This window comes from Pteronotus mesoamericanus, unplaced genomic scaffold (genome assembly GCF_021234165.1).
Source record: "Pteronotus mesoamericanus isolate MK-2021 breed Mesoamerican mustached bat unplaced genomic scaffold, CSHL_Meso_final contig_246, whole genome shotgun sequence".
NCBI lineage: Eukaryota > Metazoa > Chordata > Mammalia > Chiroptera > Mormoopidae > Pteronotus > Pteronotus mesoamericanus.
The window spans coordinates 3,232,472-3,250,770 of NW_026555104.1; the positions used below are offsets into that span (position 1 = coordinate 3,232,472).

General features: G+C 35.7%; 1 protein-coding gene across 6 annotated transcripts in view; it reads right to left on the minus strand.

The window, feature by feature from the left end:
* ABCA8 (ATP binding cassette subfamily A member 8) overlaps positions 1-18,299 on the minus strand; it is a 77,255-nt gene that overhangs the window by 47,835 nt on the left and 11,121 nt on the right. For 4 of the 6 annotated variants that reach the window (XM_054573093.1, XM_054573096.1, XM_054573095.1 and 1 more), the window contains 7 exons: positions 15,481-15,582; positions 11,318-11,522; positions 7,966-8,130; positions 3,686-3,792; positions 2,836-3,062; positions 1,019-1,160; positions 485-670 (listed from right to left, as the gene is read on the minus strand). In XM_054573093.1, coding sequence (XP_054429068.1) covers positions 485-670; positions 1,019-1,160; positions 2,836-3,062; positions 3,686-3,792; positions 7,966-8,130; positions 11,318-11,522; positions 15,481-15,576 — 1,128 coding nt within the window. In that variant the 5' untranslated portion in view covers positions 15,577-15,582. Of the gene's footprint in view, positions 1-484; positions 671-1,018; positions 1,161-2,835; positions 3,063-3,685; positions 3,793-7,965; positions 8,131-11,317; positions 11,523-15,480; positions 15,583-18,299 lie in introns of those variants that run through there. The other 2 variants (XM_054573097.1, XM_054573098.1) reach the window with 2 other exon arrangements.

The following is an 18,299-nucleotide window of genomic DNA, read 5'->3' on the forward strand; positions in this document are numbered from 1 at the left end:
ACTCCATGGCTTATTTTGCTGGGCTAGATACTTCCAAAGTTTTTAAAAGTTCACAATAGTCTTTATTAGAGTTTCATACCTTATAATGCTGAGCATGGAAATGACTACAGACAATTAAATTCCAGAGAGGAGACACATATAGGGTTTATACATAGTAAACCAATAGTTTATTTTTATTTAAATATAATTTGTTTTATTTTATAGTCTCATGGCCTGAGATTTGACTTATTCATATTCCTCAGGGTATAGAGCATTATACCTATACCTATACTCAATTTCTTCAATTGAGTTTCAGGTGATTATTATAACTAATCTCACCAGGATGTTGTTTGAAGACACTTATCTATGATTGCATAACAAATATAACCAAGATTTAACATGTTGGTGTTTTATTTTAATAAACTAAATCATGTAATACAAAAAAATTCCAGAGAGGAAAGATGGTTCAGAAAGATCATTAATAAACAAGTAGATGGTTTCTCACCTGGGCCATTCCAAGCATGAAGGCAAAAGGGCTAAGACAGCCTAACAGCCACTCCAAGGATGTAGGAAGGTGTCTGTATAATACCGTGAATCCTAGACTCCCCCAAAAGACAGTGAGAAGGAACACGACCAGGCCAGTGAGAAAAGATTTCTTTATCAAGACGCTCATTAGAAAAGCCAAAGCTATCTAAAATGAAAGAAGATGCAGTTGGTTTATGTTTTCCACAAATTATTATATAATATAATATATTTATTATATATATTGAATATATTTACTTATATAGTAAAATAAGAAATTGAATATACAAAATCAGAGTTATATAATATTATTAGTCTATGTATGAAATACAAAACAATGACCCAAAATTTGCATTACAAAACACTACTGATCAAATACCAGTCTATAGACTTTCACATGCAAACACAGCAGGCAGAGAAGAAAAGAGATATGGAGACTAATAAGCAACTTGAAAACCAACACTTGATCCTTAGGGTAAGAGTGAGATGGGAAAAATAATTTAATTTACCAACTTACCAAAGACAATCCATAGAGGAAAAAGTGGATGAAGACCACCATGAAGCCAGTCCAAATTATAAACTGGACAGATTTTATAATAAGCGCCAAGAGAAGGCTAGTAATGAAGATGTAACCAGCATAGAGCAAACCCCAGGAGAGCCTAAAATGAGAACAAAATGTTATTTTAGTATTCCACGTTCAATTGGAAAGAATTTACCAATGGAGTCCAACATCATCAATTCATTCATTCTAATCATACATTCAATTATGCTTATCTTATATTATATTTATGATTATAAATATCCAGCAGATATTTATTGAGAGTTTAGGATATATAAATACTAAGTAAATGTTGTAGAAAGAATTCCTAAGAAATTAAGAATATTCTTTTTCCTAAAATTAATTCCAGAAACACACACACATGCACACACGCACATCATTATGAGAAAAGGAAAGAACAGGCTTCTAGATTGATTTTGCTTCTACATTTTCTCTGCTACATTGTTACTCTGTGACCTTGAACACACTCTGTAACTCCTCTAAGTCTTTTATTGTTCTGGACATTTGGAATAACACTACAGTGAGGACTCAAAGAGGTCATGTCTATGCAGGACCCTGTCCAAGTAAGCGGTAGCTTCTCGGTGAATCTCAGATCCTTTTCTGTTCTCTGGGGGTAAGGAAATTCATGAATTTCCTTGGAGATAAAAAATTTATTCTGTATGTATAACTCTGTCACTTCTCTCTTTTTCCAAAAACTGTTCTGCCTTTCTCTGAGTGTATACACGAAAGAGTCTACATACTTGCCTTTAACTTTATTCACTTTCTGTTAAGCTAGGATAGTTTACTTTCCTTTATTCAGTTCCTTTAATCTTGTTTATTAATATTCTTTGAAGGGTATAATGTAATAATATTAAAAACAAAAAACAAAACAGCAGTTGAACCAACAAAATAATAGCTGACACATTTAGCAATTATTTTGTGAGGGATAATGTTTTAAGAGCCTAGCAAATATTAAATCATTTATTCTCACAGTAGTTCAAAGCAGAAATACTGTTATTTTCCTCATTTTATAGACAAAGAACCTACTAAACAAGGATGCTAACTAATTTTCCAGTCCAGGCGTTTTGGCCCTCGAGTCTTTAGATTTCACTATTTCACTATACTTTTTTTTTTATTGACTATTAATTCAATAAAGAGGTCAATTTTGATTTGTAGGTTTTTATTCCAGCCTCTGGATTTGTTTCCACATGCACAATTCACCTGGCTCTCTTGCCTCTCTGTTATTTCACTTCTTTCTCACTATAAACATCACCTCTCTGCCCTTTCAGTCGATTATTCACAAGTTCTCACAAAGGACTTTGCCTATACCTGGAATTACTAAACTTCTGACATTTTACATTCAAACTACCCAGCTCCTATTTACCATCCTGTTCTGCCAGTTTTCTCCCTCAAGTGTGTCCATCATACCTGATCTTCAAAAAAGAGCTTCTGATCCTTGACCTATTTTTTTTCCCTTTGAGTCTCATCCTGGCTTAAATCCCACTCCAGCTTAGACACCAATGTCTATCATTTCTCCCACACTCTTATCTGTAGACTCACTGGCTATCACCCATTACCCCTGCTTTGCAGTCACCCAGGAAACGCAAACTGGATGTCCTTTCTTCAGTCAGGGATTTAGAATCACCCCCAGCTTTGGCCTGGTAAGCATTATAGTAAGGACAATTATACCAGTCATAGGAAAAAGGTAGAAAATCATTGCTTCAATAATGATGCTTTGAAGAAGCCCATGTTCCCTGAATTTCTGTATTTATTTCCTTGTGCCACGCTTCACTCACCAGAATGCTGCATTTCGAAGACCCATCATTGTCATCAAGCCCTTCATCCTTTTCCTCTCTCTTGTAACATTAATAGAAGCATAGTAAATGAATGGGGAAAAGGAAATAATGCAGAAGAAAATGAAGAAATCAGTCAGTATCCCATTGTGACTAACAAAGGGATGTATCTTCATATTTTTTCCAGTAACTGACATCAATTCCTCCATCACTGAGTGATTTGTTGTGACCTGAAGAAAGACATTGATACCCACAATTGTATATTCATGGATGACAGCTTCCGTTTTCTTTCTTTTCCTGTGACCACATAATGGGCCATGTGCATCTGAGGCCAGTCCACCTTTTCACTTCCGTGTTCTACCACTGGTCCACGTGGAGCCTCCACTCCAGGTGTCCTGAGCTACACACTGTTCCCGACATTTGCTACGTGTTTTACCACCCCCCTACCTAACATTGCCTAATGATTTGCTTGATGTGTCATTGTGACATATATTCAGTAAACCCTTACCTCAAGCTTCAGTTTTATATGTCATTTTAATTAGGAATTCTTTGTTTGTTTATTTATGAGGACATTATTAACACCTCCATGATAATCTACTCCCCTCTTCTAATAATTTTCTTTTTATATGCTCGGCTTCCAGACAAGGGTTTCTTCTTTGAGGAGAAAATTTCTCTTCTATTTATGTATATCCCCTGTGGCACATAGAACTTAAATAAACTCTGTTGTAAAGAAATCATTGAGTAAAAGGAAAAAAAAAAAACCAAGGCAATCAATTTATATTTTCTTTGATGAAACTTTTGATGCTGTTAATCTGCCTTGACCATTTGTTTGCACTGGATATGTTGTACTCACTTCTATAATAGCAGCATTTATGACCGCCTGAAGAGTCACAACACCGTACTTCCAGGAGCTGGTAATTGCACAGTAAACATCTTCGTCATATGTGTCATAACAAGGAGCTTTAAGGGAAGAGAAAGCATAATTAAATGGATCAGTTCAGTCCTCGTTATGGGAAACAGTGGACTTTACAATGGCCCGAAATTCCAACTGTTCTTATTTTGACTCAGGACTTGTGAAAACAAAAATTATAGTAATAAGTCTCATAGTCATGCAAGCAGAGAACTCCTAGGAAATGATAGGCATCAAACTATAATACACACGCTAAATTTGTTCACATTCCCTTTGTGCTTCTTCACCACTCAAGATTTCTGTTGAGCTCTTCTCTGATTTTGTGATTTTATTGTGAAAACAGTATCATCTTATGTTTTTCAAAGTTAGTAGGGTTTAATACGGACTGAGGAAACACTACCCTGAAGTTTTTGTCTAACATTGGTTATAAGGCAGGCATAATGAGCAAATGTAAGTTTGGATGAGATAATTTGCTATGTGTAAATCTTGTCAATCAGAACACCTTTTAAAGAAAAACAAATTTTTTTAAAAAGGCTTACCAGTCCATTGACTATGAAATGACATTAAGGAGATATCATTTAATATGTCAAATTAAAATGGAGTATAGGAATTAAATACATCTTTCTTTAAAATTTTAAGTATTTGAAATCATTTTGGAACAATTTAGATATAAAAATGATCTGTGACAATATACTGAGCACATACGTATCTGTGGTCACTATAAACACAGCCGGCGTGCCCCGTGTGCTGTGCAGTCTTACCCTTTTCCTGCTCCCAAGTCTCCAACCAGTTGCTGCTGTGAACTTTGCATCCATATATATGCCTTTACATTTTTACTTTGTATCCCTAAACTACATGTATAGTTTTTTAAATTTTAAGCTTTATTTAAATCTGATAACTCATTATAGTCATTATCGGCACTCTGCTTCTTTTGTTCTATATTATGATTTTGAAAATTGTATAAATGGCTCATTTTTCTTATGATCATATAGAATCCCATCACAAGAATGTAATTCAATCTGTATATTCTCCTGTTGATGAAAATTTGGTTAGTTCCCATTTTCTTTTTACTATTACAAAAAGAAAGCTGTTGCCATGAAGATCCTTATCTATGTCTTCTTGTGAGTATGTGTATATCAGTTACGACAGTCTACTATATGCTTCAGTGACAGACAAGCCCCCAATCTCAATGGCTTATCATAGAAATGGTCCATTGCTCACTCAGGCTACAAATTCAAAATAGATCTTGGGAAGAAGGAGCAGGGGTTCTCTATTCCACATTAAACTAAGGGTCCCAAGATGATGGTGCTTGCAGATGCTGGTGAAAAAAAGTTATAGAGAACTCACATCTGCTTTTTAGTGTCTTGAGTCTAGGTATCTGGTCATAGCTACAAAACTTAATTATCCCATACCCTCAGGAAGGAGAAGAGAATAGGCTGCAAGTCCTTTTAAAAAAATGATTATAAGAGAAAGTTTATTTAGAAAGTCACAGAGGTAGAAGAAGTGAGCCATAGAAGAAATGCGCTCAGGAAACAACTTACAACACAAGAAGGAAGGTTAGGGGGAGGGGGAGAGGAAGAGAGAGAGACAGAGAGACAGAGAGACAGAGAGTCTGAAAGGAAGAGATGGAGAGAGAAACATTGATTTGTAGTTCTGCTTATTTATGCACTCATTGGTTGACTCTTGTATGTGCCCTGACCAGAAATCAAACCCGCAACCTTGCTGTATCAGGATGATGCTCCAACCAACTGATTTGCCCAGCCAGGGCTCTATGGTTTCTTTTGATAAAGAGAATTCCTTAATTTGGGTCTAGTTAAATTTATCAATCTTTTCTTTTATAGATCACATTTTTTTTTAAAGAAATGATTTTCTAGCCCACATGTATAAAGATATTGTCCTATATTGATTTCCAAAATGTTTATAGGCTTGTTTCTTCTCATTTAATTCTTTACCTGGATTGGTTGTTTCATGTGTGATAATTTCATTTTGTTCTTTATGGAAAGACAATTTCCCTAGTACTAACCTGCAATGTCTTCTCAGTCATACATTCATTTTCATGTTTATATCAAAGCTTTCTTCTGCTTCATTGATCTATATGATTATTACTATGATAGTAACACACTGTCTTAATCCTTAACTTCATTCTTTTTAAATAACATGTTAGCTATTCTGCGCTCCTTTAAGAGGTATATTTTAGAATAAATATAGCAATTTATATGAAAAGATCTATTATGATTTTGACCAGAAGTAGAATAGGACCCTGAAGAAATCTGGGCAGAATTCACATCTGCAGCAGTAGGCAGAATTCCAAAAATAACTGCTTGCCTTTATATAATACCCTCTCCTTTTGTGTGGGTAGAATCTATGAATAAGAGGATATAACAGCTCCATGATTATATTACAAGGCACGATTGACCTTAGGGAGATTATTCAAATGCCTAATCTACTCACGTAAGATCTTTTCTTACTCTGTTTTTTTTAATTGTATTTTTTCCATTACCATTTAACCCCCTTATACACTTCTCCCCCTACAATCACCACACTGTCGTCCATGTCTAGGAGTCCTTTTTCCTTTTGCTCAATCCCTCTATCCCCTAATCTACCCCCTTCAACCAATAGCCATTATCCTGCTCTGTATCTATGAGTCTGTCTCTATTTTGCTAGTTAGTTCAGTTTGTTCATTTGATCTTTCAAATCAGTTTTCTCTAGCTGGTGGGAGAAGAGGAAGTCAGAAAGATTTGAAGAAAGAAAGATTCACTGTGCCCTTGCTGGCTCTGAAGATGGAGTGCTTCACATGCAATAACCAGAGCGTGGTCTCTAGTTACTGAGAAGGACCCCCACCTGACAATCAGAAAAGAAATGAGCAACTCAGTCCCACAGCTGCAAGGAACTGAAGTCTGTCAAAGCATGAATGAACTTCGAAGTGGGTTCTTCCCAAGAGCCCTAAGAGAAGAATTAAGCCTGGTCAATACTTTTATTTTAGCTTGTGAGAACCTAATCAGAGACCCAGTCAAGCCTGCCTACTTACAGAACTGTAAGCTAGCCAATGAGTGTTGTTTGTGATGATTTGTTACACACCCACAGAAAACTAATACAGTATCTATGAGAAATGTCTCTGGGAACATGGCATATCCTTCCATTTACTTGGATCTGTTAAAATTAAGTTTTATACTTTTATCATAATAGTGATCTTATCTTAAATTTTAGTTGCTATTAGCACTGTTTCTTATGGTTCTTTTTTCCTTTCTTATGTTTTTGAGTCTATCGTTTATTTTTTTAACATTTTAGATATGCTTATTTTATATTCTTAGTTTTATAATGCCACTGGGAAAGATGTATCCTGCTTTGTTGGTTCTCCTGACACTCACTTATGGTGCTTTAACTTTTCATATTGGACTGTACATTAATATTCAAAGATATTTGGCCTAAGTTGAGGTTGTGTTTTTCTGTAGAAGACTTATAACCTCTTCTGCTAGGCACCCCAGTACCTGAGCAACCCAGGTTCACATCCCCTATACTTGTTGTTGGAATTTATCAGAACAGGCAGTTGAGGTGGATAAGAATCCCAACCTCAAGGGAAGGTTGGGGGAGTGCTTCTGTCATCCAAAGGCCAGAATGAGCAAACAAGCTTCCTTTTGTTCTTCCTTTGCCAATAGGTAATTTTTTTCTTGTCCACTCTTTTACCGAGTCTATAGCCTTTCCAGGTTCCAAATTAATACAGGAATTTTCACCTCATGTAAATTCACTTGTCCTAATGTAGCTACTGAAATCTAAACCTCTTGGTTAGTGAGATTGGCAAAATCTTAGAGCATTAATAATGAATCCCTCTGAATTTGATGTCATCTTCACGTGGGCCCCTTGGCGTTTTCTTTACTTTCATGTAGGCTTGTTAAACATGTCAAGGGAAGTTTGTTCTATTTCACTCATAAACAACTTTATCTTTCTTCAGCAATAATATATTACATATACTCCTATGTATACATATGTGTGTACCTATACATATATGTATATATCAATATGAACACACATATGTAAAACTACTATATAATATAGTATTGTATACCCCAAAATCAACGCACATTTTTGAAATGTGTTCATTGGGCTTTTGACATCACTGTTACAGATAAAGATTTTAAAATTCACTGTACCAACATCTATTCCCACGTATAGCTTATGACATAGTTGAAATAGAAAGCAGCGGAATAGGACAGCCAGACAGTTACCTGTATGATCCCTGTGTTCCTTCTTTGTTAATGTTCCATGTCCCATACTGAATTTCAAATGATATGAGAATGTATTAGAAAAGATGACTCTTACTACTGTCCCAGGATAATCTTTCATGAATTCTTCAATACTTTCTACATCAGACACTCCAAAGACTTCTTTACCTGCCATTACAAGATGGGAATATTATTGTTAGTAAATTACTAGGAGACTATCTTCACGTTTCATGTTCAATTGCTTTTACTAAAATTCTTTATGGAAATAAAATGAAATCAAATATTGACTTGGTGTAAGTCAGGAACAATAAAAGTTGGGGAGAGACATTTCTAAAATTTTATCCAGATAATGTATAATCAGAAGGCATATATGAAAATTAGTTATTTTCATATGTTGAAATGATTGAACCCATTTCAATTACATATAATATACCATACCAATTAAACTATTCACAGAAGAATTAGCATAACAGTAAATCTAAAATGGTAGCATACACACACACACACATACATACAAATCACAATAAGTACTGGTTTATATCAGGTGGAAATAACTATATAATTTCATTTTTCTTTAACAGTGCTCACAGTATGGTTAATATACTGGAAAAAAGAGTGAAAACTTAAAAAATATGTTGAGCGACTATGTTGATATCACTAAAATAATCCCTCTTTTTTGTTAATATTGTGTTTGGTGCCACACAGATGCTTTATGAAGACTGAAAAATGAGAAGGAATACATGAAAATTTCTAGATTGGGGAGAGAATGTCAAAAATAAAGGTGGAGGGAGTGCCAGCATGTATTTTGATAGAATTAACTCTTCTTTTCCCCTGGAATCTAGTCCTTAAATATGTACAATCATGATCAAGTCACTTAATCTTTGTTATTCAATTTCTACATTTGTAAAACAAACATAACAATATCAATTATTAATAGTTAAGATTTTAATACATAATACAGATACAAATATAATACAGAATAATACTATTATAATATTCTATTACTATAGAATAAAGTCTCTAAAAATCTAGCAAATAGTACCATTTAATGAATATTCATTATCATAATTGCAATTACCTTGTATAATAAAGATAACAACATATTCATTGTAAAGACAAACTCTAAGTAAAGATCTTGCACACAGTAGTCATTTAATAAATATTTATTATCACAATTGCATGTGACTTTTAACAAAGGGGTTGTTGAAAAGGACAAGTTCATGACATTGGGACCCTCAGGAAGACACTTTCAAACAGAGTGAGAATAAACACATCTCAGGATAGACTAAGAGACTAGGTCTTAGGTGGACTGTTGGATCAGGTTAAGATTTTGAATCAAAAGTGGATTTAGTGTTTGTAGGCAAGATGCACACTGTAGACACTCATTTGAGTGGAAATAACGGTGTGACATTTGATGAGGTTCCATGGGAAAGCCTGGCATGTCGACATCCATCCACCTGGCCTGTGTGCAGACAAGCACGGACAGGAAGGAAAGGTCCCACATAATCTGGAACTGTAGTCACAGAAACTCCAATGGCAAGGGCCTGAATGCAAACTATAGAGTGGGTGACTTCTGGATACTGAATTCAGATAAGGGGTCAGAATCCAAACACAGCATTAATGTTTACCTAGGCTAGAGCGGAATCATGGACAGAGGTTGACAAACAAACAAACAAACAAACATGCATTATATAACTTCCAGTGATTGAGAGGAGCAAGAGTCATAGGTTCCCTTAACAATAATACTCTTGCATAGGGAATTATGGTGCCTGATATTAATACTGCGTAACTTCTAAGTCATGTTTTTAAATTCATTTAAAAAATTGAGATTTAATTTCACAAACTTCATCCTTTTACCCTGTGCAATTTCATGGTTTTCAGTATATTCACAAAGTTGTGCAAGCAGTCAGCCACTTTTAAATTGTAACTCAATTCACATTTATGGGGCAATCACCATAGATTCCCCTTTGAAGTTTGCATTTGTATCTGTAAAAAACAAACACAACTTGCTGTTTTATTTGCCTGACATACAGTCCTCCTTCTAGTAAACACCCTAAAATTCATCCAGGATACTGCCCCTCTTCCATTCACAAAGCATGTGGTTTGGATGTAATTCACAGGGTGACCTGGGAACCCAACCACAGAGCAATGACAATACTTTATCCCCCTTCCAGTGAGATTAATTCTTGAAGGATCAAGATGAAGATTTCTCTAAAGTAGACCATTTGGTTCAATGGGCATAATCTCTGAAATTATTTTGAACTGTTGGGAAAGATCTGTATTCCTTTCACTAGAGTTGTTTATGTGGTAGAGCTTAAAGCTAGAGATTCTGAAGACCGGCTCTGCATCTACCTGGAGAGAGCCAACCTGTGAATGAAGGCAGCATGCATTACCATAGACCTGAGAAGAAGAGACATATTCCTTCCTTTATTGTTGACACTCTTCCACCCAGCTGTGCACTGATACTTTTTTTCTTTAAGTTATACAAAAGATGCTCCTTTTTCTTAAGATAAGATGACTTAGGATTCTTTCACTCTCAACTGAAATATTCATGAAATTTGTAATATCAATAACCTTATTTTGAATATGGTGGTAGTGAGACTCAGACAAGTTGACGCCTTGTAAAATGTACAATAGACCTAACGCAGAGCTACTTTAGTCAAGTGTTCTCTGACTCTCTGTTCAGTTCTCTTGCCTCTGCGCTAGGCTGCTTCACCTCAAATTTCAGGAAATTGTTACAGACATGATCTTGACAGTAAGAATGTTCATCTTAGTTTTCATTGGAAAGTACCCTAACACTTTCACCCAATGAAGGGTGAAAACTTGAAACATAAAATACTCTTTAATAGAATCTTCTACTATAGTAAGACAATCTTTTTGTTAGTAATAGGTGAGGATAAAATTCCTATATTCAAATTTAAGAAGAGAAAACACTGGTTGTTTTTTGTAGATAAGAATAAGCAAATACTAGAGCCACAGTCTCATTCTAGGAACAAAGGCTTCCACAGCTACCAGTCAACAAATCGCTAAACACCTCTACTCTCAATGTCTATTGAATTGTGTATTCTATGCATCCCCAAATCCTACACAAGATCAGCAGATTTCTATTTTGAAAGACTATGCACTTCAAGTGGTAATCCCTTGTTGGCAAGAAATGCATTCACAGTTTTGACTTTGATATTGAGTGATGGCTTATTTCCTACAAAGGACAAAGAGAGCCACATTACACATAATCTAGAAATTATGACAATTGACAAGATTTATCAACTGAAATGCAAATGAAATGCATGCATCTGCAGTCAAATGAACCAAATATTGACATCAGGGGTTCATCTTAGGTTGCTAGAAAACTCACCATTTACAGAGGAGGATGAGGCTACTTTATTCATTATCTGTTGGCTTGTATGGGTGATAGGTGTGTATGCAATAGTAAATGAAGATAGGTTAAATGAATCTATCCGTCCCAGGTCCATGGTAGGAAATGAAGAAAAATCATAAACTTCATGACTATTAGGATATAGGTACAGAGAGAGTAGTAGCAACAATGAGGACAACCATTCCTAGACAATGCAAGAGAAAAAAATAAAGAAAACAATGATTTCAAATCAGTCATCCACAACCATTTGGTCATATATTCATCTGATTCACTTTTCTAATTTCAATATATTTCACATCATAAACCATTAAAAACATGGACAACATGAATTTCAGCAGTTTCTGCCATTCCAATGAACTATAAATAGGAATTTAAATTTTTGATCCACAGCACCAGTCTATTTTTTTTTAATTTTATTTTAATTTATTTTTTCAAATACATTTGTCTCTGCCTACCCCCCACCACTTTCCCTTGTTCCCTCCCTCTTTCCCTCCCTCAGCTCTTCCCCTTTGGTTTTGTCCATGAGTCCTTGCTATATGTTCCTTGACTTTCCCCTTCCCTTCCTTTTCTCTGCCCTCCCTCCCTCCTTCCCTCTTGTCTCTGTTGATTTCTTTTCCTTTCAGTGTTGCTGGTCTTATTTTCCTTGCATCTTTGTATTGTTGGTTAGGTTCCACTTATAGGTGAGATCATATGGTATTTGTCTTTCACTCTCTGGCTTATTTCACTTAGCATAATGCTCTCGAGTTCCATCCATGCTGTCGCGAAGTTTAGTAGTTCTTTTTTTCTTTCTGCTGCATAGTATTCCATTGTGTAAATGTACCATAATTTTTTGATCCATTCATCTACTGATGGGGATTTAGGTTGCTTCCAACACTTGGCTATTGTAAATTGTGCTGCTATGAACATTGGGGTGCATAGGTTCTTTTGAATTGGCATTTTGGGATTCTTAGGGTATTGCCCCGGAGGGGAAACCCTGGATCAAAAGGAAGTTCCATTTTCAGCTTTTTGAGGAAATTCCACATGCTTTCCACAGTGGCTGCACCAGTCTGCATTCCCACCAACAGTGGACTAGGGTTCCCTTTTCTCCATAGCCTCGCCAGCACCTGTTGTTTGTTGATCTGTTTATGATGGCCATTCTGACCGGTGTGAGGTGGTACCTTATGGTGGTTTTGATCTGCATTTCTCTGATAGCTAGTGATTCTGAGCATCCTTTCAAATGCCTCTGGGCTCTCTGTATCTCCTCCTTGGAAAAGTGTCTGCCCAGGTCCTTTGCCCATTTTTTGATTGGATCATTTGTCTTCTTGGAGTGGAGTCGAGTGAGTTCTTTATATATTTGGAGACCAAACCTCTATCTGATTTATCATTAGCGAATATATTTTCCCATACAGTTGGCTCCCTTTTCATTTTGCTGATGCTTCCTTTAGCCATGCAGAAGCTTCATATTTTGATGAGGTCCCACTTGTTTATTCTTTCCTTTATGACCCTTGCTTTAGGAGACATATCAGTGAAAAAATTGCTGCGTGGGATATCTGAGAGTTTCCTGCCAATGTTCTCCTCTAGGACTTTGATGGTGTTGTGACTTATATTTAAGTCTTTTATCCATCTTGAGTTTATTTTTGTGTATGGTGTCAGCTGATGATCCAATTTCAATTTTTTGCATGTAGCCGTCCAGCTCCCCCAACACCATTTGTTGAAGAGGCTGTTATTGCTCCATTTTATGCTTCTGCCCCCTTTGTCAAATATTAGATGCCCATAGAGACCTGGGCTTATTTCTGGGCTTTCTATTCTGTTCCACTGGTCTATGGGTCTGTTCTTGTGCCAGTACCAGATTGTTTTGAGTATAGTGGCTTCGTAGTAGAGTTTGATGTCCGGTATTGTGATCTCTCCTACTTTGTTTTTCTTTCTCAAAATTGCTGAGGCTATTCGGGGTCGTTTATGGTTCCATATAAATTTTTGAAATGTCTGTTCTATTTCTGTGAAATATGTCATTGATATCTTAATAGGGATTAGGTTGAATCTATAAATTGCTTTGGGTAGTATGGACATTTTGATGATATTAATTCTTCCAATCCATGAGCACGGTATATGCTTCCATTTATTTGTGTCTTCCTTAATTTCTTTCTTCAATGATGTATAGTTTTCTGCATACAGGTCTTTTATGTCTTTGGTTAAATTTATGCCTAGGTACTTTATTTTTCTTCTTGCTATATCGAATGGTATTTTTTTTTTTCTGATTTCTTCTTCTTCTATTGCATTGCTGGTGTACAAAAATGCCTTTGATTTCTGAGTGTTGACTTTGTATCTTGCTGTTTTGCCAAATTCACTTATTAGGTTGAGGAGTTTTTTGGTAGAGTCTACAGGGTTCTCTATGTACACTATCATGTCATCTGCAAACAATGATAGCTTTACTTCCTCCTTTCCTATTTGGATGCCTTTTATCTTTTTCTCTTGTCTGACCACTGTGGCTAGGACTTCCAATACGATGTTGAAAAGAAGAAGTGAGAGCGGACATCCTTGTCGTGTTCCTGATCTTAGTGGGAAAGCTTTCAGTTTTTGCCCGTTGAGTATGATATTGGCTGTAGGTTTTTCATATATGGCCTTTATTATGTTGAGGAATGCCTCATTTATTCCCATTTTGCTGAGTGTTTTGATCATAAATGGGTGCTGTATCTTATCGAATGCTTTTTCTGCATCTATCGAGATGATCGTGTGGTTTTTGTCTTGTCTTTTATTTATGTGATGTATCACATTTACTGATTTGCATATATTGAACCATCCCTGCATACCTGGGATGAATCCCACTTGATTGTGGTGGATAATCTTTTTAATGTATTGCTGGATGCGGTTTGCCAATATTTTCTTGAGGATTTTAGCATCTATGTTCATCAGCGAAATTGGTCTGTAGTTTTCTTTCTTTGTAGGGTCTTTATCTGGTTTTGGGATCAGGGTAATGTTGGCCTCATAGAAAGAGTCTGTGAGTCTTCCCTTCTCTTGGATTTTTTGGAATAGTCTGAGAAGGAGAGGGGTTATCTCTTCCTTAAATGTTTTGTAAAATTCTCCTGCACAGCACCAGTCTAAAGCATGCACTGAGAGGCAAGCTATCATACATGATCATCAGCTGTTGTTACTGTGGTGACTGACTTATGCTATGCAGGCAAACCTCGTTTTATTGTGTTCTGCTTTATTGTACTTCCCAGATGGCACTTTTTTTTTTTTAAACAAATTAAAGGCAAGGGCCTCTGCCAGAAGAAAGATTATAACTACATTTATTGTGATACTCATTTTATTACAGAGTCTGGAACTGATCTTGCAATACCTCCAAAGTCTGCTGTATTTGATTTGACTCTGCTAAAAGCTTGTGTTTTAAGAGACAGTTTCAAGGCATTGTTCAATTAGTGGTAATATATTGATTTTGTGCCATGGTTCTAGTATTGGAAACTCAATAGCATGTTGGTGATCTGAGAAACACTATCTTGGTTAGTTATCAATACTAGTCTCTTAAAAACTTCCAGTAAGAAATCATTCTATTTCCTAAATGCATGATTGTAGGAAAAAATTCACAACAGATATACAGTAAAATTCCAACTTAGTTAAAAATACTACTTACCTATACCTATCTGACTTTAAAAGACACCAAAGTTTAACCAGGATTTTTGTTATTTGGAATTATTACAAGTTCTAATATTAATTTTCTTCTTGGCATTAATCACATTTCTAAATTATTTACTATTTTTAAAGAGAATGATTTACTTGTTTTAAAAGAGAAAGGTTCAAAAGAGAAAATACCAGTTATCTATTTCTGCAGGTTGATTTGTTTACCACATCTTTAGAATACCGGTATCTTAACCTCAGTATCTATGCATGGGAACATTAGTAAGAAGTGTGACCATAGACCTTTAAAGCAATTGTTGGGTTTTCTGTTGCTGACCAGCTTCAGCACTGCCAGACTTCAAATTACCAGTCTATGTTAACTGAAATATCTTTAGAAAGATATGTGATTTGAGGAACAGCTTTTTGTGTTGTATAAAGGTGTTTTTTGTTTTGTTTTGTTTTGTTTTTTGAGGGGAAATAAACAAAGCGGAGATACCTCCCAAGGAATGTACACTTTCTTATCATAAATACAAAGAGACACAAATTCATACCATTAAGGACTCTCTTTTCATTCTCCATTTTTTAAGAAAGTTCTTGTGTAATAAGGCCCAAGTCTGTTGACACACACTTATCTCTCTCTTATTCATTTTGCCCTGTTAAATAAGAGGAAAAGGGAGAAGCTTAAGTAAATGCAAAGATCTTAATGAGAAGACACATCCTGCAAACACAATGTCAAGTAGCCTGATACCCCCAGCGTTCTGAACGAGGGCTTAGCCTCCGAGTGTTCCACAGTTAGCGTTATATTGTTAGTATACACTTCCCTTTACCCCTCCACTTTTATGTCACTATTTTTGTTTGTTTGTTTGTTTGTTTGTTACCCACTGTGCTGGTTACCAATTTATCACCTCTCAGTTCTAAATTCTCCCTTCACAGCCTGCTTTATAAAGATGCATATGGGCCCAGTGGATATTTTTCTTCACCAGCTGGCATGATGTCAATTTGTCAGGAGACAGAATTGGAGAGACATCAGGAAGAAGAGATCTCTTTTCTGGTATCAGAGTGGTTTATTTGCCTGGTTCCTAGAGAGGGTACTTTTTTCCCACCTCTGCTCAAACTAAATGATTTTCTCCACTGCAAAGTGCCAGGAGAGTGCAGTTTTCGCTGTGTGTTTTCTCTAGGTCTTACATCAAGGAGAAGTTGTCTTCTGACCATAATAGTATGAAACTAGAAATCAACAACAGGAGGAAGGCTAGAAGATTTACAAATATGTGGAAACTAAACAACACATTTCTGAACAACCAATGGGTCAAAGAAGACCTCAAAAGAGAAATCAAGTGGTATCTTGAAACAAATGAAAATGCAAACACAGCATGCCAAAACTTATGGGATACTGCAAAAACAATTAGAAAAGGGAAGTATAGTGATAAGTGTATATATTAAGAAAAATTCTCAAATAAATAACCTAACTTTATACCTCGAGAAACTAGAAAAGAACAAAATAAGCCCAAAGTTATCAGAAGAAAGGAAATAACAAATATTAGAATGAAGTGAAATGAAGACCATAAAAGCAACAGAAAATATCAAGAAAACTAAGAGCTGTTTTTTAAAAAGGATAAACAAGATTGACAAACCTTTAACTAGACAAAGAAAAAAAAAGACAAAAATACATAAAATGAGAAATGAAAGAAGAGACATTACAGTTCGTATCAGAAATATGATCATAAGAGACTACTATGAACAACCATATGCTAAAAAATTGTATAACCTGGAAGAAAGGGATGCATTTCTAGAAGCATACAACCTACTAAAACTGAATCATGAAAAAATAGAAAATACGAACAATAATGAGTAAAGTGATTGAATTAATAATCAAAACCTCCCAACAAAGAAAAACTCAGGACCAGGTGGCTTCACTGGTGAATTCTACCAAACACTTAAAGAAGGGTTAATGCCAGCTCTTCTCAAATTCTTCTAAAAAACTCAAGGGGAGGAAACATCCTTGGACTTATGCTATGAAGTCAGCATTACCCTTATGCCAAGCCAGATAATGACACTGTAAGAAGAGAAACCTACAGACCAATATCCCTGATGAATAAAGATACAAAAAATATCAACAAAATATTAACACACTGAATTCAATCACACATTAAAAGGATTATACACCATGTTCACGTGGGATTTACCCCTGAGATTCAAGGATGGTTCCACATCATGCAAGTCAGTAAATGTTCTACACCATATGAATAGATGAAGGATAAAAATCATATGATCATTTGATCTTATGACCAAAGCAGAAAAAACCTTTGACAAAATACAACCCATTCATGATAAAAACCCTCAAAAATTTAGCGATGAAAGAAGCATATGTCAACATAATAAAGGCCATATACAAAAAGCCCACAGCTACCATCATGGTTAATGGTGAAAGGTTGAAAGCTTTTCCTCTAAGATCAGGAACAAGACAAGGGTGCCCACTTCTGACCATTCTTATTCAACATAGTGGCCCCAGTTTATCACCTTGACTTGTGTCCCACACCCTTTGTCTGGTAACTTTGGAGTTCCTTCTGTAAAGGTGCATGGCAACTTTGACCAGTAGGAAGAGGTTCCATTCTTAGCAAGATGTCCCATTTCTGAACCTAGACTTTTTAAGGCTTTGGGTATACCTGCTTCTTTCTGTGGCTCTTCCACTGCTATGAGAGCATAACTGGGTCCTGGGGGATGAAAGGCACATGAAACAGTTATGTCATCCCAGTCACCCCAGGAGATCTTCATCCACATCAAAGGACAGCCAGCCAAGCCCCCAGGAGTAGAACAAGCCTAAGCAAGATCAGCAGAACCTCTTTCAACTCACCCCAGGCATCTCAGTTATGGATGCTTGCTGTTGTATGTTACTTGTTGCTTCTTTTTTTCCATACAACATGATTGTAGTGATAGACCACAAGCATAGATAGACTTAGGATTGCTTATTTAGTTTGTATAATATTGATGTTTCTTTGGTTTTAGCGAATACTTATTTTCAAATTCTAACTTAATCATGTTATAGTCAGAAGAACTATATACTACTCTGTGAAATATTATTTCTCTGAAATTCCTTGAGACATTCTTGGTGGTGCAGCCTATTTTAATATTTGGAAATAGTCCATGTGTACTCAAAATAAATGTATATCACCTTGTAGGTTGTTTGGTATATAGCTAGTCAATCATTTAAATTTTGTTCTTCAAATCTTCAGCATCCTTTTTTATGTTATATTTATGAGATTAATCATTTCATGACAGAATTCTATTAAAATTTTCCATTCTGATATAGGTTTGCCATTTTCTTATTTTATCTTTGTTAGGTTTTAGTTTGTGCACTTAAAGGCAAAGTTGT